At 37.1% G+C, this 24717-nt stretch overlaps 4 protein-coding genes across 9 annotated transcripts; 2 read left to right on the top strand and 2 right to left on the bottom strand.

Annotated features, from left to right (window-relative positions):
• Positions 1–389: 389 nt before the first annotated feature.
• On the bottom strand, positions 390–7173 carry LOC147868193 (protein CHUP1, chloroplastic-like). 4 transcript variants are annotated; one of them, XM_087316380.1, is made up of 10 exons: positions 7046–7173; positions 4648–4792; positions 4365–4450; positions 3011–4057; positions 1686–2933; positions 1473–1604; positions 1207–1391; positions 1019–1130; positions 797–946; positions 390–704 (listed from the first exon to the last, which is right to left on the bottom strand). In XM_087316380.1, the coding sequence occupies exons 2-10, from the start codon at positions 4742–4744 to the stop codon at positions 618–620; spliced, it is 3144 nt and encodes a 1047-aa protein (XP_087172506.1). In that variant the 5' UTR covers positions 4745–4792; positions 7046–7173; the 3' UTR covers positions 390–617. The 4 variants fall into 4 exon arrangements, with proteins under 4 accessions (XP_087172506.1, XP_087172499.1, XP_087172515.1 ...); XM_087316373.1 differs by lacking the exon at positions 7046–7173 and adding an exon at positions 4909–5204; XM_087316389.1 differs by lacking the exon at positions 7046–7173 and adding an exon at positions 4909–5204 and having other exon boundaries at positions 1207–1388.
• Positions 7174–9369: 2196 nt separating this feature from the next.
• On the top strand, positions 9370–12648 carry LOC147868192 (2-oxoglutarate (2OG) and Fe(II)-dependent oxygenase superfamily protein). 3 transcript variants are annotated; one of them, XR_015529461.1, is made up of 6 exons: positions 9370–9604; positions 10914–11025; positions 11126–11157; positions 11263–11472; positions 11860–12038; positions 12114–12254. XR_015529461.1 is itself a non-coding variant. In XM_087316359.1 (5 exons), exons 1-5 carry the CDS (start codon positions 9392–9394, stop codon positions 11971–11973), a joined length of 681 nt encoding a protein of 226 aa, XP_087172485.1. In that variant the 5' UTR covers positions 9370–9391; the 3' UTR covers positions 11974–12193. The 3 variants fall into 3 exon arrangements, 2 of the variants coding, with proteins under 2 accessions (XP_087172485.1, XP_087172475.1); XM_087316359.1 differs by having other exon boundaries at positions 11860–12193; XM_087316349.1 differs by lacking the exon at positions 11860–12038 and having other exon boundaries at positions 9375–9604; positions 12114–12648.
• A 1061-nt stretch (positions 12649–13709) lies between these two features.
• LOC147868191 (ubiquitin family protein) lies at positions 13710–17724 on the bottom strand. The gene is made up of 6 exons (XM_087316337.1): positions 17349–17724; positions 15237–15381; positions 14990–15104; positions 14847–14910; positions 14521–14686; positions 13710–14123 (listed from the first exon to the last, which is right to left on the bottom strand). The coding sequence occupies exons 1-6, from the start codon at positions 17627–17629 to the stop codon at positions 13881–13883; spliced, it is 1014 nt and encodes a 337-aa protein (XP_087172463.1). The 5' UTR covers positions 17630–17724; the 3' UTR covers positions 13710–13880.
• A 1726-nt stretch (positions 17725–19450) lies between these two features.
• LOC147868190 (uncharacterized) lies at positions 19451–23240 on the top strand. Its single transcript, XM_087316325.1, has 6 exons — positions 19451–19808; positions 20621–20810; positions 20915–21178; positions 21549–21630; positions 21837–22015; positions 22752–23240. Exons 1-6 carry the CDS (start codon positions 19603–19605, stop codon positions 23016–23018), a joined length of 1188 nt encoding a protein of 395 aa, XP_087172451.1. The 5' UTR covers positions 19451–19602; the 3' UTR covers positions 23019–23240.
• The last annotated feature ends 1477 nt before the right edge of the window (positions 23241–24717 follow it).

The following is a 24717-nucleotide window of genomic DNA, read 5'->3' as shown; positions in this document are numbered from 1 at the left end:
TAACAATGAGTTTTGTAAATGATAACTATAAAAAGTTTGCTTCAGATAAAAAATCATGCATTTTTGTCATGTGGTAAAGAGCATTTTGAACTCATTTTCACATATTTTGCTTTGAGCTACCTAAACTCATGGAAGAACATCCATCAAAGAGTATGGGTTCACCCTCAATCACAGATCTCAATACTATAAAGGCCATCCAAAACTCAATCTTTGCGTGGAACCCTTGTTCAGAACCTTGAACAATAACTAATTGATTGTTTTGTAGATAGTGACATTGAGAAATCATCCACATCAATTGTTTTCTCCTAAAAAATCCAACCTCCATCATGTATCCAGGATGCAAGTAAATGCCATTCAGATGCCACACATGATCTTAACCCACAAATGCATCCCTCAACAATGAATCCACTAAAATTAATATGCCCTCGGATATTTACAATCTCATTATCAAGATTTCTCAAGAATCTCTACCACAAGAAATCGTGACAATTACACATCTCATTTACAAGCTTTTTCAAGAATTTCCTCCATATATATTTGCACAAAGATGGAGGAGGATCCAAGATAAAGGTATGTCCATGAGTCTTAGACACAAGGTAGTAAAACATTGTGCATCATCAAGAATGATGTGGACAGGAAGTAGACACACGCCGCCGAAGATCCTCAAACACATGCATGCTCTCAGGATCAAACCCTCCAGCGAACTAATGCACAAAAAAGGACCAATTTTAATGTTAGATTTGGTGTTTGGGCCAAATATACAAGCCTTTTTCAGTAGAAAAGAAGAACAGGGTACCTGATGAACACGAAGTGCAAATCTCACACCTTGGAGCAAAAGAAACTCCCTTTGTGGCACTTTCAAGGTGTATGCATCTGCTGCTGAGTCAAGCTCAGATATCACACGCTTCATGAATTTCCTAGCCAGTTGCACAGCAGCAACTTTGATCTGTGGAATGTCCTTGTAAGACAGCACATAATAAGAAAACATGTATGTGCTCACAAGTATTTCTGTGCATACCTTGCCAACCAAACCAGAATCAAGCATCCACTGGGTTGGAATAGATAAATCATTATATTGGGATATAGCCGTGTCACGGATCCTTAAAAGAGGACACACACAGTGCTCCACTCTGAAAGCCAAAAAACTTGAACTGAGATCAATACGCCACAAGTTATCAATCTTCTAACTTGACAATGGGAACTTACTTTTCTAGAGTTAAAAGCATTTTGTTTAGAGATGCGTCACATGTTAGATTGCTATCATCGTTAAAAGAACTAATCTCGGCTTCTAGTTTCCTCAGTCTCAGATATTCATATGCTGCCTCTCTCAAGGAATTTGATTTGGTTTCTGGCCAGTCAAAATGCTTTAGGATAGCTTGATCATCAACCTGCTAGAGTACATAGATCAAACAATCCAGTTGCTCTTAAATGCCCTTATCCAGATTGTAGGATTGAAAGAGAAAAAACCTCACCAGAAAGGATAATTCTTCATCAAGCCAAGAAACAAATGCTATCATATCCTCAATTTCATCATAGGCAGCAGTTTGGACTTCTCTCGCAAGGTATTGGATAAAATCACCTTGTGTATCAACATTTGTTTTAATCTGAACCCAGCACGTAAACTTATTAACTCTTAACAAATGAACACTAAAAATATTAAAATACTCAGAGTAAAAGAATCATACAGGCAATGCGACTGATGAGTTTTCAATCTCATGAATACTAGCAGCTAAAGGTTCTCCAACACTATAATTTTTTTCTTTGGGTCTCATGAGTGAGTGATAAGATGCTGGTAGCTCTGCGGCTTTTTGCACCCCTTTTCCTTCAACCAATCCTTGTAACTGCCTACTTGCAGTTGGTGGAGGCCCAGGCATTTGAGAAGGAATTAGTGTTGATGCTAGATCAGGGCCTAATGGGATTTCCATAGACTTCTTAACATTATCTGAATAACGTTTTAAAGAAGGCTTTGGCACAGGTATAGGAATCCTACAATCCCTTTTCTGCAAATCAGTCACTTTTGAATTGTTTTTCTCCATGTTTTTTGATAGTACCGTGACAGGTTGGAGCATTTCCCTAAGCTTCACAATTCTACCCTGATCAACGTTCTCTTTCAGATATCTCACTCTTGCTGGTGCCAAATTGTGTCTCTGCTTAAGCAAAAGACTCTTTTCTATTTCAGTATCCACCACAGACTTTGAGATAATGCCAAATGAAGGAAGAACTACACCGAAATGTTTGGCACTACTAACTTTTGACCTTCTTTTTAGAGGGGCTAACTCTCCAAGAGACTCATTCGAGTCAGAAATTGAATTCCTGGAACTTTGAAAATTACTTGCTCCAATAGCAACGGATGGATAATCACTAGCATTCCTCATTAAAAGACTTTGAAGCGAGTCTTTCAGCTTTGAGGATCCATGAATGGGACTTGACATTCCACTGTCTAAGCTTTTTAGCTCTGAAGATGTCGATGTTGAAGACTGTGAGTCACGCTTACTCCTTCCCCATTTCTTGAACCTCTTAATAAAGCTCGACTTCTTAGATCTTGAATTCCGTTCTGAATTACTATCCATAAAAGAATCATCTGGGTCATGCTCTGAAGGTGTGGATGGCAATGATGAAATCGACTCAAAATCTTGTTCCATGGCCTTTGAGTTTACATTCTCAAGCTCTCCATGTTCAAGCATAAGTTGTATTGCTTTCTGTTTTGATTTTGGACTAAGATTTTTCACCAAAGCAAGGTCCATTGCCTTCTGAATTATAACCTTATAATGCTGTACCTCATTTTTTAAACAAACATGAACCCATCTCAAGTCTACAAGTTCTTCAACATCAATTAACCTGCTCATCTGAAGGTCTTCTACTTGTTTCCGTAGTTCTTCATTTTCTTGCGTGAGTGTTGAGGTTTGCATCTCCACCTTTGCCATTATATCAGTCTGCTATCATGCAAATAGGGCTGTTATATCCCTAACAAAACAGATAATACAAGAAAATTACTTGAGTAAAATTATACCTCTGTCACACTGGAAAGCTCAACAATCTTAGCCTCTGCTTCATCAAGTTTTACTTTTAGTTCGTGTTCCTGATGCTTAAGATCGTTGCACTCCTTGCTCAATCTTCTTGTTTCAGATTCAAACTCATTCAATTTCTGCAATTTTCTCTCCATCTCTAAGCACTTCTTAGCAGCCTCCTGTTCTCTCTTTTGAAGCTCAGATATCTGCTGCTTTAGAAACAAAAGTTGTTCCGTTGATTGATTGGCATCAGTCTGCAAAGTTTTTTGAAGTTCCTTGATTTTATCCCTGGCAATACTAAGTTCCTCCTTTAGACATTTTTGACTTATTTGTAGATCCTTAATTTTACCCTCAGCAAGATCAAGTTCCTCCTTCATACACGCTTTGCCTTGAACTTCTTTCTCTATCTCATCTTTTTGTTCTTGCAAAGAATTCAGAAAAGCACAGAGCTTCTCTATTTCTTCATTCTTTTTAAGCAGTTGCCTTTCTAACTCTATACAGTTAATTTTTTGGTCCATCAGACCATAGTGCTGCAACAATTCTGCCTCATGTTTCATTTCTCTCTCTTCGAAGTTTTCTATAATAGACTTCAATTCGGCATTCTTTCTAAGCAGTTGCCTTTCCAACTCTAAATAGTTATTCTCCTGCTCCTTTACACCATAGTAATGCAACAACTCTGTCTCAAGCTTCATTTCTCTCTCTCTCAAGTCCTCTATAATAGACTTCAATTCAGCAATCTCCTCAGAACTGTTTGATCTTGAGTTACCTTGGTCAGTGAATGTCGTTAGAGCTTCGAAGGCCTGCAACCCGTCATCATCATCTGAGTTTGAGTCATACTTAGACTCACCACTACTAACTGAATCGTACTTCAACCTCTGTCCATTTTCACAGGAGTTTCCTCCTGAAGCAGAGTTATCAGAATCCAACGAGATGTCAATGACTTCTTGACAGAGATCATCGAACTCTGGTAGTAGAAGTCGATCATTCCCTTCAAAACTTCTGTCACTCAAGGATGGACTGACAAGGCTCGCACATTTCATTGCATCCTCCTAGAAACCAAAAAACTCCATAAACTCTGTCTCTAATATATGCATATGTCTACATCTACGTCTACATATATGTATACATCTAAATATATGTCTACCTCTACCTCTACCTCTACCTCTATGTATATGTTAATGTATATGTATTCACAATTCTTCGCCGAAATACATGTATATGTATTTGTATACGTATATTATGTGTGTGCGTGTGTATATATATATATATATATATATGTAGTCCTTCCTAAGGAAAATGCAAAATACCTGCCCGTTTGGTTCATCCGGGGAAAAAATTTAAAAGTGAAAAACAAACCTTCTTTTCCAATGACCCATGTTTATTTGCACATGTGTGGATCTCCTTGTCATAATGAGAAACTCCTCCTTCTCTTCCCAGAGGTTCTGCCATTAACAAAAGCAGGGTTGTTGAATCTTTGAAAATATAATGCGAGCTTAAAGAACAAGGAACCTACTAATGTCCGATTTAGCAATGTTTAAGACCACCATTCAACAGAAAATACGTCTGACATCAGCAAGAAAAGCAATAAAGAAGAACATAAGGATATCTTCGCAAAAACAACAGATCATTAGAAACCCACCCTGGGAGTCCTTTTTTTTATCATGGTTGGTCTTTAACTGTGCATATTTGATAGCTGCAATGGAACAGGCCACTGCAAGAACCACACGAGCTAACATGTAATAATAATAGAATGGGCGAGGATAGAAATGGCAGCATCATACGCTCTGCAGGAGAATATAAAAAATGAATGATTCATGGATCGCAATAAAATAAACATAACAAAGATACAGAGAAAACACCTCAAAAGAAGAAATTTGATATATAATTATATTGAGCAAACCTTAAACTAGAAAATACATTTTCGGAACAAACCAGAACCTAATCAACGAAGTTAAAAGCCAATAGGAGTACACGAACCTAAACTTTGTCTTGAAGGATAGCTTTAGAAGACAATAAGCTATGGCATGCTTTTACAAAGTTTGTTGAATCACTCTCACTTTACTTTTGCGGCTCTGTAAGGAAGAAGAAGAAGTTGATGGATACAGTGTCCTTCATGGGCACTGCCGCCTCACGAGAACAAGCACGCGCGCGCACATCACGGAGAGAGAGAGAGAGGGAGAGAGAGAGAGAGAATGAGAGATCCTTGTTGCGGCAGAACAAAAACGAGAGACACAAAAACAGATCCTTCTTGCACTCTAAGGATACCAATTCAAACTTTTTCAAAAGATATTCTGTAATTGCAACAGGGAGTGGTTTTTGGTATAACCCAAGTCACAATTAATCTTTTATTTAAGCATTACAATGGGACCCATCACAAGTTCCTAGGATTCGCATTTCTTTGGTGAAACGATTATGTCCCGACTCCCACGTGATCCTTCTCTGTAAAATGTTCTCTATAGTAGTAAAAATTGCCAGCAGGGCTCACTCTTTACCTAAACTCTACTATTATAAGTACTGGAGGTTAGCTTGGATACTCTTTAATGATGGATTTGATTACAGATCGTTTCCTACTGTAAGGTGACATTTCTCCTCTTCCTAGCAATATTTACGTGGCCTAGATAATAAAAGGCAATATCTTCGTAGGTTGGTGTCTATCAGTCTACTATTCTTAAGCAACAAAGAAACATGCATGTATATCAACTTTGAAGATGAAAACAACTGAAATGACTGAACAATGAAACATCTAAAGACAGAATGTCAAGCTCCTAATAATTGCAAATGTAACTATTGAAGTAGTTCATCCCTTCCTTATAATCAAGTGATGTATTAGTCAACTAGAATGTTATAATTTTTATAGATTTTAACCTCAGGGTGAAAACTCCACATTCCTATCATTTTGAGAATGAAAATAAAACCCCACATCATACCTAACCATCACCCTCCATTCACCTTTTTATGAAACCATCCTTGGAAGTTATGTTTTTATATAGAACCATCCTTGACTATTGACATCGATCATGCATTCATTATGAAGGTAGCCAAACCATCTATTAGCTTTAGTTTGAAGGATGGAGTTCTAATGCTAGAATATTAAATACATAGATATATATACCAGGATCATATTTCCTTCGTCCTTGTTTTAAAAAGGGGGGATGCACCATGAGGGCTCTTAGTTTCATACAACAATAAAGCGCGTGATTTAAGGGGAAAAGAACATGTGTCGTTGAGTTTACAATAATAACCGAATGCTAGCATTCCAACTAAAAGCAATACTTTGCGACACTTTTCAGCACAAGCTTTGTGACACAGAGATAGTTTAGTAATAAAATCTTTTTATAAATCTATTAAACCTTAACTTTTATTAAAGTACTCATTCGCAGACAATGGCAAGCAAACAATCGTTACAATGTCAAGAAATTAGCTGAATGTCTTAGTAATAAGGTAAACTTTCCAGATCATGAAGCTTTCAATAGATGAACAAATATATTAGAACAGGAAGTGAGTTATTTGAGCTAATCGATTATCTGGTTTGATTATGGATGCTAATGGCTAAGGAGCTGGAAAACTAATCACTGTTTCGAACAGAATTTCGAATTGATTTATCCAGGATGTACAAAAAATAAACTGTTCAGGTAAGCAGGAGACGGATTAAGAATGAGAAGTAACACCAACTAAAAACGCTTTTTTTAACTTGAAGGTCCATAGCCAGATCTAATTTGGCGGTCTAAAACCGCTTTGGCAGTTCAAAACGAGAACAAATGGCAGAAAGCCAGAGCTTTTTCTTTTCGAGGAAGGGGCCTCCTCTAACTCTATTTCTCGTAAACGTTCGAAGTTTATAACAAGAAAAAACGGATTAAGTTACATGGAAAAGAAATAATGGTCCTCAGAGATTGACGAATCAGTGGATACATAGTGTTTACATCGTTGTGAATCAATTCTCCTTCTCCTTCTCCTTCTCTCTGGGGTAGTCAAAAACACCAAAGGTTTCTGGAAGAGGGGTGACAAAAACAAAGAAATATGAAGAAAGGAGGATTTACCAGTGAATGAGCGATTCTGTCAATGCTGTTCTTCTTTGGTGGAAACAGAAGAAGATGCAGAACAAGATCGATTGAGCAGAGAATTGACGAAGGAGAAGGCGACGACGGAGAAATTAATTCTGATTTTCTTTATTTGGAAAATGAAATTATGTGACGGATATTTGAAATTTGAATATTTGGGTTCACATTTTGGCTTGGGGTGGGCCGGACAAATCAAATGCGGGAATTGATCCGCCACAAAAAAAACGGGAAAAAGCCAAAAGAAAACAAAAGAGAACGAAGTCAAAGGAATTTCGTTAGTCTGCATTCACTCATCTCCCTTCACTTCGATGCAAATATATATGCATTGAAGTCGGATGGGTCACTGTAGAACCTACCTTTTAGTAACTACTTCTAATTCTGCGGGTTCCTGTGACAATGAACGGGATTTCATGAGAAGCATTCATCATATATGAGTCTTGTATCACTGTCAAGTCTTCACAATTATCGAAAAATCATGCTTATTGTCATTGTGCCTTGCCACAACTTAGTTAATGAGCATCAATTAGGAATCGCCATTGAGAATGTACCATGGCAACAAAGAAAGTGGGCGCAATAGTTGGTAAAGAGCATCATGGGATCAATGTCAATTATAACTCAAATGGTAGGCGATATAGGCACTTGGCTATTATAGAATTCACTACAATCTGTGACGATCGTAAGGGTTTCAAACTCCCATGTACAAACATGGCCATCACATGGATGTGAATGGTAGTTGGGCAACAAATGCTAGGTTGTGACCGTGCATACGTCCAATGATGTTGTATGCAAAAAAATGATAAGCTTGTCAAACCATTATTGTTCAACATCGATAATTTGTATATGACCCTGTAGTTCATGCTCTTTTCATACACGATTGAATTCATTTTCTTTAATGGTGTTGTTTGCTTCTACTCAACATAGAGAGTAGTTTAGTCAAACATTACCATTGCGTTGGATCGGTTTGATGACGTTAAGAATGTCTCTATATATGCACCCACAATTCAACAAGCTTATCATCTACTCCCATGATGCATGTCCTCGTTTGGTCAAGGTGCACACTCATCATTCATTACTATTACAACGATCTTATAAATTCCCCTAGTATCTAACGCAACCATTCTCATTTTTTTATTGACAATCAATATCAAAGTTTGTCGTAAAGCTACCACATGCTCATTTTGATAAATTCAAACTTGTGGTATGGGATGCTAACCATTGGATTTGATGTAACCTCGCTTGTTGCTAACCCGTTATTCTAGAGGATGTGTCTTTAGTACTTTATTGTTGGAAGGCAAGTCATAAGTATGGCTTTGCCTTGTATTTACATGTACAATCAATTTCATGCATTTGTGGATCTCAAGAGAGATGCAAAAGTACTTTAATTTGTTCGTATGGTAGTTTTTTAAATATTTACATGGTATATTTACTAAGATGTTCTTTCTAGAGTTTTGGGGTTAGAACGATAATATATATTGCTAATCATTGTTTAAGAATAATTCTATATTTGTTGCATTGATCCTTCTTTAACCTTTCACGTGTAAAACTCTCACACTTGTGAATATTTCCTTTTAATGTTCTCTCCAATGTCATGGGGCATTCTCCCACACAAATAATGATGTAACTACTTTGCCATTGCTATGTGTTGAACTTATCGTCTCTCCTACCTAATTGTTGGTTCTTGGCACTTGCTTTTTGGTTTTGACATATCAAAATATCACTCACCATTTCACAACCCCTTTTCTCGAGGTGGAGCACAATATGTCACTAAACTCATTGTGAGTTGGCATAGAAATAGTTAGCATTGTTATTAAGAATGTTGACAAACTTCTCAGCTTACATTTGGTTAGATCTTTGGTTGAAGTGGTACATTTGAGGAGGCCTTGTTCCTAATGAACATTACTTCTTACATGATGTGGTTACGATGACGTCCTCAATATTATGTCTAAAATTGTACCATGTTTGTATAAATAGCGTTTAATGAGAACGTTGCGAACTACACACTTTGTCCTTGACTCGAAAATATGTACCCTTAGGCTGTATCTTTATACTCCTAACTTTTCACTCTTACCCTAGATCAATCCTTGAAAGAACAATTACATATTACAAGGTTGGAGTAAATATATGGTCAATTCACATCCCTTTTTTTTTCATAGATTGGTTGATTGTAGAGAAATTGGAGAGGTAATGTTTTGTTGCCTAAGACAAGGCAAGTTGCTTGTGCACATTCTCAAATGCCGACTAAACTGAACTACATATATGTATGTAATGGCTTTTACAAACATTCACTTTTCACACTTGGCACCAAAGCATAACATTAACATACATATGTACATACATTCCCACGACATTTCCAGAGGAGATCTCGGTTCTCTGTGTTTTGGCTCTGTCTCGTTCTCTCTCTTCATGGCTCAGGACGCAGTCAAAGAGGAGAGAGTGGAGGCCATTCTTGGCCATGTCTTTGGCCACACAGACTCCGACTCCGACTCTGACGGCCATACCAATGTTCAGTCCAGCACCCCTTTCCAAGTAATACCACAGGTATGATTGTTCATCATCAGGATCATTGGCATCAGTAGAGGAATCATGAAAATCTTAAGATTGCATACATGAACAAGGACAACCTATCTTTTAGATTGCCCGTGGTGCAGACCTCTTAGGTATGAATTGATGTGTGTCCTTGAAAGTAAGAAAAGATATATTAATTTCTACTAGAGGCTGAAATCGGCCCACCATACTAAATGACATGAGCAGTGTCAAGTTATCCATACTGTCAAATTTAAAGCTCTGGATTCGCAAATGATCAATGCCAATTATCTTAGTGCATGAGATGGATTTACAGTTGGCAATAGTTTTTGAGCTGGTTTTACAAGCGGGAAGTGTGTAACCACTAATAGGGGGTTGAGAAGCTTTGTGTGGCATAATGATCAATGATCATGCTTGTAGTGTATGAGATGGTTTTTCTTGCTGTAGACCATGGTGGAGCAAGACAACAACGAAGTACATTGACAGCAAAGGAAGTACACGGACCATAGTTTTGCTCGGAAATGACATACAATGAACTCCTAAGGTTAGTTGATAATATTTCCCCTGTGCCTTGTGCCTTGGTCTCTGTCAACATCAGCATTCCATTGTTTGCTCAATGGCAACTCCCTGGCACTTTTGTTGGGGGAGTTGTGTCGTTTGAAAGAAGTCAGTCATGTGTGACTGCCTCTCATCCATATGCTAATATCGATTCCCTTTGCTTCTTAAGCTCAAGGATACCTTGCCCATAACGACGTAGATTGACCGGTATCATTTACCTAGGGTGGCATGCTTGGTAAAAAAATGTGGAATCTTCTCGTTGACGTGATTTTAGAAATGACATATCCCTACAGAAATGCTCTGGAACTCTCGTTAGCATAACTTGCAAATTCTGCTTGCCCTAGATTTGCATGTTGCCAGTCCGGTTTGAATCTCTGGCCTACCACTAACCCCTACCTCTACTTATCATTATGGATTCATTTCTATACCAAGGTGCTCTTCTAGGTAATGTAATACTTGGATGAGTATTCTAGGTTCTGTCCTGCATTTTATGATGAAGAGATTAGTACTTTAATTGAAATTTATCATGCAAGTTATTTAATATTAAAGATATTTGAAAATATCCTCTCATCTTTTGTATGATTTCTCTTCTTAAAATTTCCAGCTTGAGGTTCTCTCTTGGTTCAATGGTATGCCATTTTTTGTCACAAGTATTTTTCTCAACTGTCATTTGAACAATTTAAGTTTGTAGTCAAGTAGTTTATTTTAGGATACACCTGTTGATTATTAACACATAGAAAAATTAACTGGAGAAAGATGATTGCAGGTGCATGCAGATCATGTTTGGAAGAGGATCGATGCCATGAAAGGCCTGTGGATTTGTAAAAATTTCATGACCGTCAAACAACAAGATCAACTATTATATGAGATCAATGCAGGTTATATTTCTCCTATTGATTATCTTCTTTTTCCTTTTGTATCTAATGCAAGTTCTATTTGTGTGGTGCATAATATCTCTGTATATTTTATGTAATGCAGAGGGTTGGTTTGTAGATGGGTTCCATAACCAGGTAGGAGTATTTTAAATTAGAGCAAATGTAAATTTAATTAAACAGAATGCAATTTTTGAAGTGTAGTAAATGTTTGCTTTTTAAATTTTTTTACTTCCTTTTTAGGCAATGAGATTCAAGGATCTACCAAGGTGGGCAGTGGGCCTATCAGATTGTATATACCGTGCTATTTGCTCATACATTTTTGCTGATGACTCGCTTTCTCCCTACTCATCTTCCCAGAACAATGTTAATGATTTCCCCTTGAGTCTTGGTGTACTATCAAGAGTTCCTCTTTTTGATCAAATGATTGTGAATCATTACAACCCAAGAGAGGTAAACTATGCTATGTTGAAGGGTAGGACATAATTTATACACATGGAATAATGAGAGAGAGAGCGGAAGAAAGATATGTTTATTAAGTGTCCAACCCACAATGTTGAACGGACCTTAGGTTGATCTGGGTTGATTTGATGTTAAACAATAGACCACAGCAAGTGCAAAATACCTCAAGAATGATCATCTGTTAAGTCATCTATGTATAAGAGCTTGGTCAGCTCATTCCCAAGCCTACCTTAGTGATTCCCTATTCGTCTACACATTCATGAACCATTTCTTCAAGATCATCTATGCATATGCATCATGCTCGACTCCAATTGTCACTTGAGAGTATTTCCACAACTGCCTTTTTATAGAGCCTTGCTTACCTATTCATGTGTTCAGAAGGTGCTTGCTGCTCTTCCAGTATTTTCCAAAACTCTTCCCCTGACTATCTCAAATGTTTTTCGACCACAATGCAACAATAGAGAACTTTTTTGCCTGCCAATCTGCTCATGAGCCCTGGTGGTTGAGCTCCACCCATGTGCACTTCATTGAGCAGGGAAGCTATCGCTGTCCCTAATGTGAGTGCTGTAAATATATCAGAGTGTGTACCTTTGAGAAAGAGAGAATATTAGAGATGTTTCTTCTCCTTACAGGGGATATGCGCACATGTGGATCTGTTACAGTTCGAGGATGGCATAGCAATTTTGTCCTTACAGTCTGCATGTGTGATGCATTTTGCCCATCTCTTTGAAGGAACATCAAGTTGCCACCCTGGCTATCTAGCAAGAGATCCAAAGGAAATTGTCTCAAGAGTGGAGGATAAAATACCAATTTTACTTGAACCAGGAGATCTTATCCTCTTATCTGGTGAAGCTCGTTATAAATGGACACATGAAATTAATCGAGGTGAAGAGTCCCAGGTGTGGAACGGAGAAAGAATTACCCAAAGTAAGAGAATTTCAATCACTTTGCGTAAATTGGTCATACAGAACGAAGGTGAGTGATGTCGACCGAGTAAAAAAGGACATCTCACCATCAATGCTATGTACTATTATTTTAGGGGTCAATTATATGCCTATTTTGCTGTTAATCAATCAAAAGTTAGCCATATTGTGGGAAAGAATTTATTGTTGACAGTTGATGGAAGAATTTGTCTGATCACTCCACAAAGCTATTTTGCTTTTTTGACATTCGTGTGACATTATAGCAGTTGAGGTCTTGTCCATAGACGCAAAACTGAGGCCTTGATGACATGGATCCAGCAATATGTGGATCACATGTTCTGACCACCTAAGAGTATAGTTTGTTGAGTCACATGTTCTGACCACCATTGGGTCACATCTCTGAAAATTGGAATGGATTTATCAAATATCAATAAGTGGTCCAACATGTGCAAATTTTGTATACTTCTCAAAACCAAGTTAATGGCACTCTGAGCAATTCATTGTTATCACTTATATCAGAACATACTCATACATCATAGATAAATGATCGTCATTAAATGTGGTCCAATCTTTTGAGCATAGACGGACTTTAAGAGAGCAATGCCTCTAGTTTGCAAACTTTTCATTATTCCCACAAATTTTAAATACCTAATGACCTGTTGGCCGTTTCAACTCAATGTTAACACAAAAATCTGAAAGAAATGTCAAAAACGTGTGATCATGGTACTGAAAAATGTACACTTAATTTTCTGTGTCCATATAATAATGGCTCAAACTTGTGATCCCTTAACTTTCTTTCTTTCTTTTTTCCAAAAAATGATCTTATAACTATTAGGATAACATTGTCATTAACTCATTTAATAGACCATTGCAACAATGTGTTAGCAAAGTCTTATGACCAGGTATATTTAATATTCAAAGCATGAAACATGAATTTGCAGCAGTCATCACCAATGAACTGAAAACATATTGTAACACTACCATCAATCTAGGGAAGATAGTATATATTACTGTATTCATATGTACATTCCTTGATACTGTATACATTGTAAAATGCTCGTCCACCTACACCTGTCTGTATACAGAATGAGCACAGACAGATGTAATTATACACATCAAATCTTGATCAATATGGTGCAACTAAATAAACAAAAGTGGTGTGCTCAAATTTGTTAAATAAAGAGGTAAGCTCACATTCACATGCTTCAAATCTAAAATGATCGCACATATTGCTGGTTTTCCCCATAGCCAGTCCAAAAACAAAAAGATTACGACAATTGATGAGAAAGCTTAAATACTTTCAAGGCATATACAAAATAATCAAGCCCTTCTGAGACCCCATATGTGTGCAGGTTACGAGCACACTAAATTTTAATGCAATAGTAAAATGACTCGATGCAGCATTTTACACTTTGCATCACAGTATCTATTGTTCCATGTAAGTGCAGTATCTCAAAGTATACACACTCACCAACCTCACGTGGATCTTCCTCTAGAAGCATCCTCTGTATAGTGTTCCCATCTTGAATGATCTAGATGATCAAAACCTTCAAGTTCAGCTATAGCGAGTAGATATTCAGTAAGACGAACCAGTTCCTGATCCGTTGCACGATTGAGGTGAGCTTTTCTGAAGGGTCTAATTACAAGACCATTTTGTGGATTCATAACAAAATTGCGCCTCAAGTCATCAAACATGATCGTGTTACTCTGGTTGTAAAACTGAACATTACAAAATCCCAAATTAAAGTCGGGCATTAAATGAAAATTTGAACCTTTGAAATAAGTGCAGTCCTTAAAAGTTCATAAAACTGACTTCACAAAACACATGAATAATCATGTATAAAAAATAAGAATAATCATCAACAAAATAATAACAAAAATTATATATTTCACAGCAGCAAAAATGATACCACAGACACCTAATCACAAATATACATCCAGAAGTGTATGTGCATGCAATGGGTGTACACATGTACAATATTTATTATGTGGGTTCATTATTGCTTAACCAACATCAATTAATGGCTTCTAAAGCTGAAACCAACACATGACAAAGATCAAAGAAAGTGTTTTGAATAGAAAAGTGACAATGTTCACTAATGGATAAAGCACTTACTTGTGGATATTTTCCCCATATTAGTCCCAGCGGCTTACAGTCGAAAACCCCACGAGACTCAGACTGCACACTTATCATAGCAAGATGATCAAGTAAAGCAGTGATTTTATAATTAGGATTGTTGAGAACTCCAAGCTCTTTCATCTTTACTTCCACCCACTTCATGCTGTTATCATAATTTTAAATAAGAATTGAAGGTATTTCTTGTAATAAATTTAAGGCGGATGAGATGTACAAAAAAACCAGACATTTTACCATTTAATTATTTTGGTCATACATAAACAATATACACTATCTCCTGAAACTGAGGACAATAATATCTTTACCTTGTAGCAGACCAAATGATAATATCATACTCTGAATAAACAGCTGTCAAGAATTCATGAAGATCTGCCAACACACGAACATAATCAATCATCCTCGGTGATTTCTGGCAAATATTAGAGCAGAAATATATCTATAAGCTTACATGGACGCATCAGTTCATGCGGATTTTCAGCTGGAGATCTGTGGTCGAATAATGTGTAATCAATATCCAATACAACCAGTTTTTTTGACTCACGAGGGTTATTCAGAATTCGCATCTGCATGATGATGATCAGTCCAAAAATCAATTGATACCGGTTTTTAAAAGTCTAACCAAAAGTAGAGACCTTTGTCTCACTATTTACAGAATCTATGAGTGGAAACATCTGGAATAACAGCCAAACATCTACCTTGTATTGCTCAATGCGGCGTCTTAATTTTTGCTTGTTCACTTCCCTGTCTTGGATGTCCAAGTTGTCAACCTCTTCAAACTCAAAATCATCCAGAATCTCTGGAGCATCTACTGGTTCTACAAGTAATTCATCCTCCACGGTGCTGCAGACCTTTGGTTAGAATTTTTCTTTGTCAAAAACTGCCATTTGACTTTTACAGTTTGCATGAATCGTGTGGATTTCATGTACTCACTGTTTAAACAACAGTTTAATGCTAAAATCCCAAGGTGATCATTCATCTATGTTTTGTTCTAAACACAACTATTTTTTGTGGTGACTATTCTACATATTCTCCAGCTTTACAAGGATTAAATTCTTTTTATGTAATAGAGTCTACATTTCTCTGTAAATTGTAGCGTAAAATATTATAAGACACAGACACTTCAATATAAGAAAAGGCAAGATATAAATCTATATTGTTTCACTGAAAAATATTTTCTTAAATTTAAACATGCTCATAGGTAAGGATCAGTTACTCTCATTCAACATGAAACATGGTGGCACAGAAAGAGTAGCCTCTGAGCACCTGATATTTACTTTCTTTAAAACACCTATGCAAAACACTGCAGCTACATCTTATGTTACCCAGTCAAGTGAAAGAAGAGATACAACTGGAGACTGTGGTAATAAAGAGAAGTCAACCAGAGCAGACAGCATTTTAGGGTGCTACAAAATCCAGCTAATTAGGGGAATCTACTGCCATATTGGTTGCTAGTATTTTTAGTTGATGATGTATCATTTACCATACACCACTCGGGGGCTTGTTATCTGTCAACAGAAACTACCTGAGGCTATATCATCTACAGAGAATTATGGTCCTGTGAATTGTCACCCTCTAAGTATTCCATCTGTTCCCTTTAAAAGAATTGACAGTCTAATCTGTCTACCCATACTTAGTTGGTGTTAAACAGCATGACCTTGCAAAACGTGTGTACTGCATATCTAGGTGTCTTTGTAATGCAAATGGAGAATCTGAAATTGGCATATTATCATCCGTACATATTAGTAAGGGCATGATGATTCTTGCAAGGGACACCCCCGGTCAATCCAATCTTTGTATGTAATTAGGTACCTCATCAATATAATTGCGGAAGAAAATGAAAGGGAGTAACCAGAGGCAAACATCCTTATTTATAGAAACAAAGTTTAGTGTTCCTTTGCTGAGCAGGTCCACAAAAGAGTGCTGCACAAAACTAAGCATATAATCATTCATCCATGTGTGACGAATTTCTTTACTATGAAGGAACTATGCATTCCTCTTGAAACAAAGCTGCAAACTGCCATTATGCTTGAGTATCATGATGTTCCCCACATGAGTCATTCAAATCATTACAGAGAAATGCCATAATTCTTGAAAGTACTGCAAAATATGGTATTCCTTGTACAGATTTCTATCGAATACAGTATATGTGGTCGCAAGCTCTTAGAACATTTTTGGACAGCTAATATTTATGAACTTCAAATTACTTTACACTGCAAAACTAGCAAGTACCTGGAAACTGATGGGCAAACTGAATAAGGTAATCAAGAACCCAAAAACAACCATGTTGTCGAATTGAAAATAAACAATAAATTTGGGGCAACAACCGTTCAGTATTACAGTTTAAACATAACGGAGTCAAACATTCCGCTACAGATTGCCATTGAGAACACCAGAGATTGTAGATTGCAGAAAGAAAAATGATAGCAAGTTAATGATTTTCTTTGAGACTTTTCTGGAATGAGAAAATTTCAGATTGTTCACAACATTGATCCTCAAAAAAAGAAATTTAAGACAGCTTACTAATCAGTCCTCAAAATCACAAACACTCCATGTTCAATCATATATATAATGTGGTTGATACAAAAAATACCAAAATGTAGGAACCTTTTATTCTCGATCAAAACTCAAAGCTACATATTACCCATGGCAGATCAATACGTAGAATGTGGCACAAACACACATAAAAGACCATATTAGCAAGGCCCTTCATTGCGAAACGAATTGTCTCGTGATCCAAGTTAGTATCTCGGGTGAGTTATGTACGTAAGCAAATATGTAGAGATAAAGGGAGGTGGCATGACACATACCCGAGCATCATGATCTTGACATTAGGTTTGAGGGGGATTTGAGAGAGAATGACAGAGTCCTCTGCGGGTCTGGATCCGAGTTTGAGGTTGAGAAGCTTTTGCCGCTTGGGAAGTACGTTGGTGATCTCGCAGATCCGTCGCTTTAGCTCCCCCACCGTGTCTTCTGCACAAAGCCTCACGGTGTAGTCTTTGCCCACCCATTTCACGCTCACAGTAAGCTCTTCCTCGGATGCAGGGGAAGAAGAAGAAGAAGAAGAAGCGGAGGAGGAGGAGGAAGCCATGTGTGTACGTACGTATATAGGTTGTTGTTTCCCGCACAAAGAGAAAACAGAAGCTCTGCAGACATATGCAATACGTATAAGGGAAATACGTCTACGTCTACGCCCACAGTTCTACTTCTACTGTACAGTGTACACTCTACTCTGTTCTCAAAGATGAGACAACATTTTTAGATGTAAATATCTTCTTGTTTTGGTCTTATAGGCTCCTTTGGCCCCTTCAAAGACGTTAACATATCTTCCTTTCTCCTCTCACTCTTCTTCAAAAACATGCACACATAGTAGAGGTCTTGTGTTTATTTATTAAATAGAATGACCACACGAGACGGCGACCAACTCTTTCATTGGTGGGTGTCACATGGTCCTCTAGTGGTAACAAGCGAGAGGACAAGTTTTGTTCGAGCTGCGGTTATTCCTGAAAACAAACACATAGAATACGACCTTCCATGGCTATGGCCCTTTCCATGAGACTTGGAAAAACGTCTACGAACCAATGTCGAGAATCTTATTGTTTCCATTTCCAATGCTAATATGTCAACTACCGTCGTCATTTGTCTCGTTTACTTGGCCACTTCCCATTGAAACCTCCCATGTTCACCATTCATGCAGGTAGGAGGGTTGTAATAGATTGTATGGATACTTTGTAGCCTTTGGGCATCTTTTCATTAAAACCTCCCATGTTCATAGTTGTAACTTGTTCCCACTATTTTTCTTTTTTTTGAGTTGATGTCCATTTCTTACACTACACAAATAGGAAGGGTGTTGATCCTTAGGCATTGCACTCTCTTCAAAACATTGTGCTTCTTCTGTGAGAAAGATGACACACAAGTCTTGAAGATTAAATTTATAACATTGTTATCTATTTTGCTAAAATTGTTTTTCTACTCTTGCCGGATGACTCGTCCTAATTTGCTCCACTAGTTCACTTGCATTGATTCACACGTTTGCTCATCTGCCTTCTTTATCATCATCTCACCCTCATGACCACACGTGTGCATATATTGTCGCCCATCCATTGCATTTCATTGACATAATAATGATATCACTATTGAATAATCTCAGCTTCCATTTTGATTAAAAATGTTTTTTTAACAAGTAACAATAGGGATGATGGGTTGCCTTTGGCAACATCCTTAAAATACTAGCACATTTCACATGCTTGGACTTTATATGGATCCAAGAGGATGTCGATCACACATTCCTTACATCTCTCTTTGAGGGCAAATTCGGGGTGCTATAGTGCAAGGATGACCATTGTTGAGAGACTTTTGCCACCCTTTCCATCAATTTTCATGAAGGGAGCGAATGATTTATCCACCCTGTCATAGATAAGGCAGTGCTAGATTCTCTCAAACATCAGGGTCAATGGTACGAATGGACTACAATTTAAGAGTCTCTTCATGGAGAGCACCACAATACCAAAACACGTACATGGACTAAAATAAGTTATGTCTGTTTTGATAACGAAGGGGTGTGTGTGTGGGGTGGGGGGGGGGGGGGGACCATGCGTGAAATGTGTGAGGTAGGAGCGAGTTATGGGGGTATCTCGAAGGGAGGGGTTAACTCACTTGCTTGCCATAAGATCACGATAGAGCTGACTAGATACATCCATAGATCCATAGCTGAGATGGGAAAGAGGGGAGAAAAAAGATTTTATATACATATCGTGTGGCACCCAATATCACACTCATAACCTCCTCATCTCGCTTCGTGTGTGTTTGTCTGTACATACATACATACATTATTACATACATACATATGTTACATATAAATTTATATACATAACCAACCCCTACACTACGATTCAACACACCCACGAGTAAGCAAGGTAAGACGCGGCCAGAGAAGAGAAGAGAAGAGAAGACGCGAGACCAGAGCAGAAAATCACATGACAGGATTCGTCGATCAGATCGAATATTCACACTGATTCTCGGAGAAAAGAAAGACGAAGAAGAAAGAATCGGCGAATATTTAATATGAACATCAATTGGGCCGGAAGCAGCGAGGATTGGCAGGCCAATGGGTGGGCAGTCTCGCCTTTTCTTCTCCTCCTGGTTCTTCTTCTTCTTGCCATTCATGCGCTGCGATTCCTCTCCTTCTCCTCCTTTACACGGGCTTCTTCTTCTTCTTCTTCTTCTTCTTCTTCTACTACTACTACGCCTACCATCATTAGCACCAAGAGGTATGTATGTATTATTGAGTCGAATCCTTTATCCTCCATGTTTTTTCGTTTCTCTTGTTTGATGCACCATAATCGATGAAAAATAGGATTTTAATTCAGGTTATGTCGTCTCATTGTCTTTCCTTTGGAGATATTTGTTAGGGAGGCTTCATAGTAGCTCTATATACACGATTTTGGCTCTTGGGAAACTTCATGTATTTATGGATATATATGGTGTGGCTTCATGTTAGCGAAGTATATATTGATGTAATCTTCTCAATGACATTGGTTCTTGGAGATGGTGCTAGCAATTTATTGCTTTAAATAATCTTCATTATTGTGCCGGTCCTCGGAGATGTTAGGGATGCTTAATGCTTGATAGCTATATATTTATTTAATTTTCATTATGATGTGGGTACTTTGGAGCTGCCAGGGAAGCTTCATTTTGGCTATATACATATATTATACTGATATAAAATTTCATTGTTATGTGTTTCCTTCGGAAATGTTTATTATGGAGGATTCATGTGGTTATATAATATATTTATGTAGATAACATTCTCTATGAATGTTATTGGAAAAACGTTTTGATGGATGTGGATATCTGACATGGAAGCCATACATTCATTGATTACTAAATCCAATTCTTTGGCAGTATATGTGTATCAAACCTTTATTGAAAAAGTGTTTTTGATCAATAATGAATGTTGGACATCTTGAACTTCCAATATCAATATATATCAAATATAGTTATATAAGCAAATTGTGAATAAGATATGTCTAGTTCCTTCACTTAAATGATTTTTGTGTTTTTGTTTTTATTTAACCTATAGTGGAAATGGAGTCATGATGGCAGTAGAAAGTGCTCCTATTGTGACAGAAACTGACCTGAAGCAACTGCTTGATGTGTTACTTGAGAAGGGTAGTGTTTTATCAGATGATGGCAAGCATGTCCCTTGGACGCCTGTTGTGGATAAACATAATGATAGACTGTCATATAATGCAAAACAACGGGAACCTGAGGTCTGTTCTAAACACTTCTTCTCTATTATTAATTTTGGAAACTTATTGTAAAGCATATCAATTCCATGACAAGCTTGTTGGATTGCTATTCTATCTATAAACAGGATGGAAAGCCAATAGAGTACCTTAGCACATCTGTCTTCAGGAATTGCTCTCCCAAACAACTGAGGGATTTCTACATGGACAATGATTATCGGATGCAATGGGACAACACTTTCCGAGAGTTTGAACAACTTGATGTTAGTGAACTGAATGGCCAAGAAATTGGTCGTTTCATTAAGAGGTTCCCTTTCATCCGGCCCAGAGAGTATGTGATGGCTTGGAGGCTATGGGAAGGAGACGATGGATCTTACTACTGTTTTGCCAAGGTTTGAAAGACATGAATATTCATTGGTTTGTTTGAATTGATGCCAACAAAAATCTATGCACTTTCTCAGTGTGATATAGCTGTTGTGTGTGTTATTCAAAAAACCAGCACTTTCTCAGTGTGATATAGCTGTTGTGTGTGTTATTCAAAAAACCAAGCAAGGCTGTTAGACACAAGTTTCTGGCACTAAGAACCAAAAAGTTGTAAAGGATAGTTGAAATTTCAAGTATATATACTTGGGAGATCGAGCCCTAGCCCTGCAGTATATAAACTCTTATATAATAACACTGTGTGTGGACAAAATAGTTGCATTCTTCTTTTTTAATTTGGCAACCTTCTGAATAGGAGACATATATTTACTTTATATCCAGCATTGTGATCATCCTCGAGCACAACGCGGTGCATCACATACTCGGGTTGAGCACTACCTCTCTGGATGGCATATATACAAAGGTTTGCTAATGAGCTGTTTTTATCATTTGTCATATTCCCACAAAAGATCCGTATATTAGTAAAAGAACAGAGAGATTGTGGCTGAGTCATGAAGGCATTATAGGAGTGCTGTTTATTCCCTATGTATGATTGTGCATTGTTTGGGGTTAAATCTTTTATTTCTCTCCTCTTATATTTACAAATATGTTTTCTCTCTCATTTTGCAGTTCCAGGGACCAATGATTGCGAGATAAAGATGTGGCATCAGGAAGATACCACATCGGTTGCAAAAATGGCATTTTCTTGTAGAATATGGAATTATATGTGCCTCACGGAAAAGAGCCTTCGGAACCATAAAAAGACTCAATACAATGGAGAACGGAATGCAGTTACATTGTCTCAGCCGGTAAGAGCCAGATGTCATGAAGATTTAATAACATTGTGATTTCTAGTGTTGGTGAAAGAAAAGTAAAGGTTGTTGAATCTAGTGTGGCATAGTATAACATTAAGAAATAGAAAGAGGAAAAAATGGATCAAAGTAGAACTTGCTACCCTTAAATAGAGAGAATGTCGATAGGTTAAATGTTGTTAAACTTGGTTATTAGAATGGAACTCGTTAACATCAAGCAGGTCAAATACTCATGGAACTCCAAGTTTTGGAAATTTAGTAGCTTTAGAGAGAATCAACCTATGCCAAATTGGCTTATATATATATATATATATATATCAAACTTGGTTAAATGTTGTTAAACTTGGTTATTAGAAGGGAACTCGTTAACCTCAAACAGGTCAAATGCTCATGGAAATCCAAGTTTTGAAAATTTAGTAGCTTTAGAGAGAATTAACCTAGGCCAAATTGGCTTATATATATATATATATATATATATATATATATATATATATCAAATGAGTTGGGCTATATAAACATGTGGATATTGATATATTAGGTTATGGGTGATTTTATTCACTTAAAAAATTATTTTTTCTTCATAATGCAGTTGCCCCATGGTTTACTAAATTTAAGTGAATATATATATATATATATATCAAATGAGATGGACTATATAAACATGTGAATATTGATATATTAGGTTATGGGCGATTTTATTCACTTAAAAAAATATTTTTTCTTCATAATGCAGTTGCCCCATGGTTTAATGAATTTAAGTGACTTTCCATCTTCTGTCACGTCAAAACCGAGTTTGAGAATCCAAGGTAATGAGAAAAGAAGTATTTCTATGAAGCAAACTGGTAAATGGATGGCAAATGGGATGTTGGTCCTTGGTGCAGCAGCCTTTTGCACACGGGGGTCAGCACCGATAGGTGCAAAAATAGCTGCTATATATGCAATTAAGAAACTTGTACAACCTTCTAAATCAGTAAGACATCAACATCCACGACAACAATAATATACATACTAATCAATGCTCTCATTTGTTTCCTTGTCATATATATATGCGTATGGGTGTTGTAAGCAATGCCCATCAAGGCATATAATATTTTGTATATATAAATATATTGTGCTAAGCACTAAAAGCATTGGTATATAGCCGTAGATTTGCATGATAATTAAGAAGCACTTATCGTGTAATCAATGCAAGTTACATACTAATTCATGTGATTTATCTTTCCTCGATGCTTAATTGTCTAGTGATTGTAAGCTTAACAAATGATCTTTGACTTCATTATAGATCTTCTAATCAGTACAATTAGCTTCTTAATTATTGTTGCTATTGTATTAGAGATTCTATTCAAAGAATTACTCAGTAGTGTGTTATGCATGTTTTGTCACTAATGTTGGTAAATGTCAAATATTGGGTGGCATTAAGAATTCTTGTTACTTGATAGTGGAGAAAAGCATGTTTTAGGCTCCTTGGGTGTGTGTGTGTGTGTGTGTGAGAGAGAGAGAGAGAGCTTATTGAACTTATCTAAGCATATGATGGCCCGTAGATTTTCATTATTACAAGACATGTGTTCAAACTCACAATCATGGATATCTATTGTTCAATATTTCATTGAGAACAAGGGGTTAACACATGGGAGGATAACGATTAAGGCCTCGTGGTGGCAATTACTTAATGTATGTATTTCACTTACGATTTCGAGCTCTACATGTGTTCAACACTTGGTTACCTCATGACAAGAAGCACTCTTGTTATGTGTATGGAAACCATAATCTAGTAGAGAGCATTGTAATTCTTTGCAAAAAGAGTTGCTTGTGTCTTCTCGGTTATTATGTTGGTTAGGAAAGAAGAGATTGCGCTCTCAATTTAATCGTTTATTTCGTTTGGGGGTCAAAGAGGTGGGAGATATACTTGAGGCTTCATCTCAAAGAATTTTAGAGTTTGTTGAAGCGTGACAATTATTACACATTCCACCTAATTATGGGTTTATTTGACAAAAACTATAAATATATTCCATTGATGCTAGGTCCCTTATCTTTACAAAAAGGAGAACAACCGTGGATTGATTGGTGTTTAAAGGGTCAAATGTCTATGTTACAAGTGATTACTAATCTTTTGTATCATTGTTTCGTTGAGTCTCTTGGATGGTTATCATCTACAGTTGAAGAAGAATGGAGATTACACATATCTGATCATGGGTGGTGGCAGATCTTACAACGTAGTTGGCATTTTAAATTGCCACTTGTAGCAAAGGTCTTCATTTGGAGAGTTTTGATTGGAGGATTGCCTTTGGGGTTAGCTCTAAAGCGTCGTGGATTAACAACGGGTAATTACTTTTTTTGCATTGTTCAAATGGAAGATAGTATTCATTGATTTATACAATGTCAGATTGCTTGTCAAATTTGGAGTTACATTTCTCAAATTTGGCAAGTTTGATCATAGTGTTATTTGTCACCTAGACAGTGGGTGTTTGCACAATTTGCATCGGTTGACCCAAAGTCAGAAATGGAGATTGTTTTTCTATTTCTAAGATATTGGGGATTGCATCATAATTGGAATATGCACAACGCTTTTGTATTTGATGATAAACATGGAGTGAAAGCATGTGTATGAAAGTTGAAGGGAGTACGAATGTGGCAATTTTCTTTATTGGAGCAAGTGGAAATTACTTCCTCGATGGAGTGTTTGTCTTGCCTATTGGCAA

This window comes from Azolla caroliniana, unplaced genomic scaffold (genome assembly GCF_043228905.1).
Source record: "Azolla caroliniana isolate FFs.n. ecotype wild unplaced genomic scaffold, voAzoCaro1.0.p SCAF_1, whole genome shotgun sequence".
Taxonomy (NCBI): Eukaryota; Viridiplantae; Streptophyta; class Polypodiopsida; order Salviniales; family Salviniaceae; genus Azolla; species Azolla caroliniana.
This window is presented reverse-complemented; position numbering and strand designations above follow the sequence as displayed.

Coding starts and splice junctions, on each gene's coding strand:
- LOC147868190 (XM_087316325.1), top strand. CDS start 19,603: ATGAACATCAATTGGGCCGGAAGCAGCGAGGATTGGCAGGCCAATGGG. Junction 21,179..21,548: donor CTTACTACTGTTTTGCCAAG/GTTTGAAAGACA, acceptor CTTTATATCCAG/CATTGTGATCATCCTCGAGC. Junction 21,631..21,836: donor TGGATGGCATATATACAAAG/GTTTGCTAATGA, acceptor CTCATTTTGCAG/TTCCAGGGACCAATGATTGC.
- LOC147868192 (XM_087316349.1), top strand. CDS start 9,392: ATGTACATACATTCCCACGACATTTCCAGAGGAGATCTCGGTTCTCTG. Junction 9,605..10,913: donor CTTTCCAAGTAATACCACAG/GTATGATTGTTC, acceptor AGATGATTGCAG/GTGCATGCAGATCATGTTTG. Junction 11,473..12,113: donor ATCATTACAACCCAAGAGAG/GTAAACTATGCT, acceptor TTCTCCTTACAG/GGGATATGCGCACATGTGGA.
- LOC147868193 (XM_087316380.1), bottom strand. CDS start 4,744: ATGTTAGCTCGTGTGGTTCTTGCAGTGGCCTGTTCCATTGCAGCTATC. Junction 1,131..1,206: donor ATGCTTTTAACTCTAGAAAA/GTAAGTTCCCAT, acceptor TTTGGCTTTCAG/AGTGGAGCACTGTGTGTGTC. Junction 705..796: donor TTGCACTTCGTGTTCATCAG/GTACCCTGTTCT, acceptor TTTGTGCATTAG/TTCGCTGGAGGGTTTGATCC.
- LOC147868191 (XM_087316337.1), bottom strand. CDS start 17,629: ATGGCTTCCTCCTCCTCCTCCGCTTCTTCTTCTTCTTCTTCTTCCCCT. Junction 15,382..17,348: donor GTCAAGATCATGATGCTCGG/GTATGTGTCATG, acceptor AAAGGTCTGCAG/CACCGTGGAGGATGAATTAC. Junction 15,105..15,236: donor GCCGCATTGAGCAATACAAG/GTAGATGTTTGG, acceptor ATCATCATGCAG/ATGCGAATTCTGAATAACCC.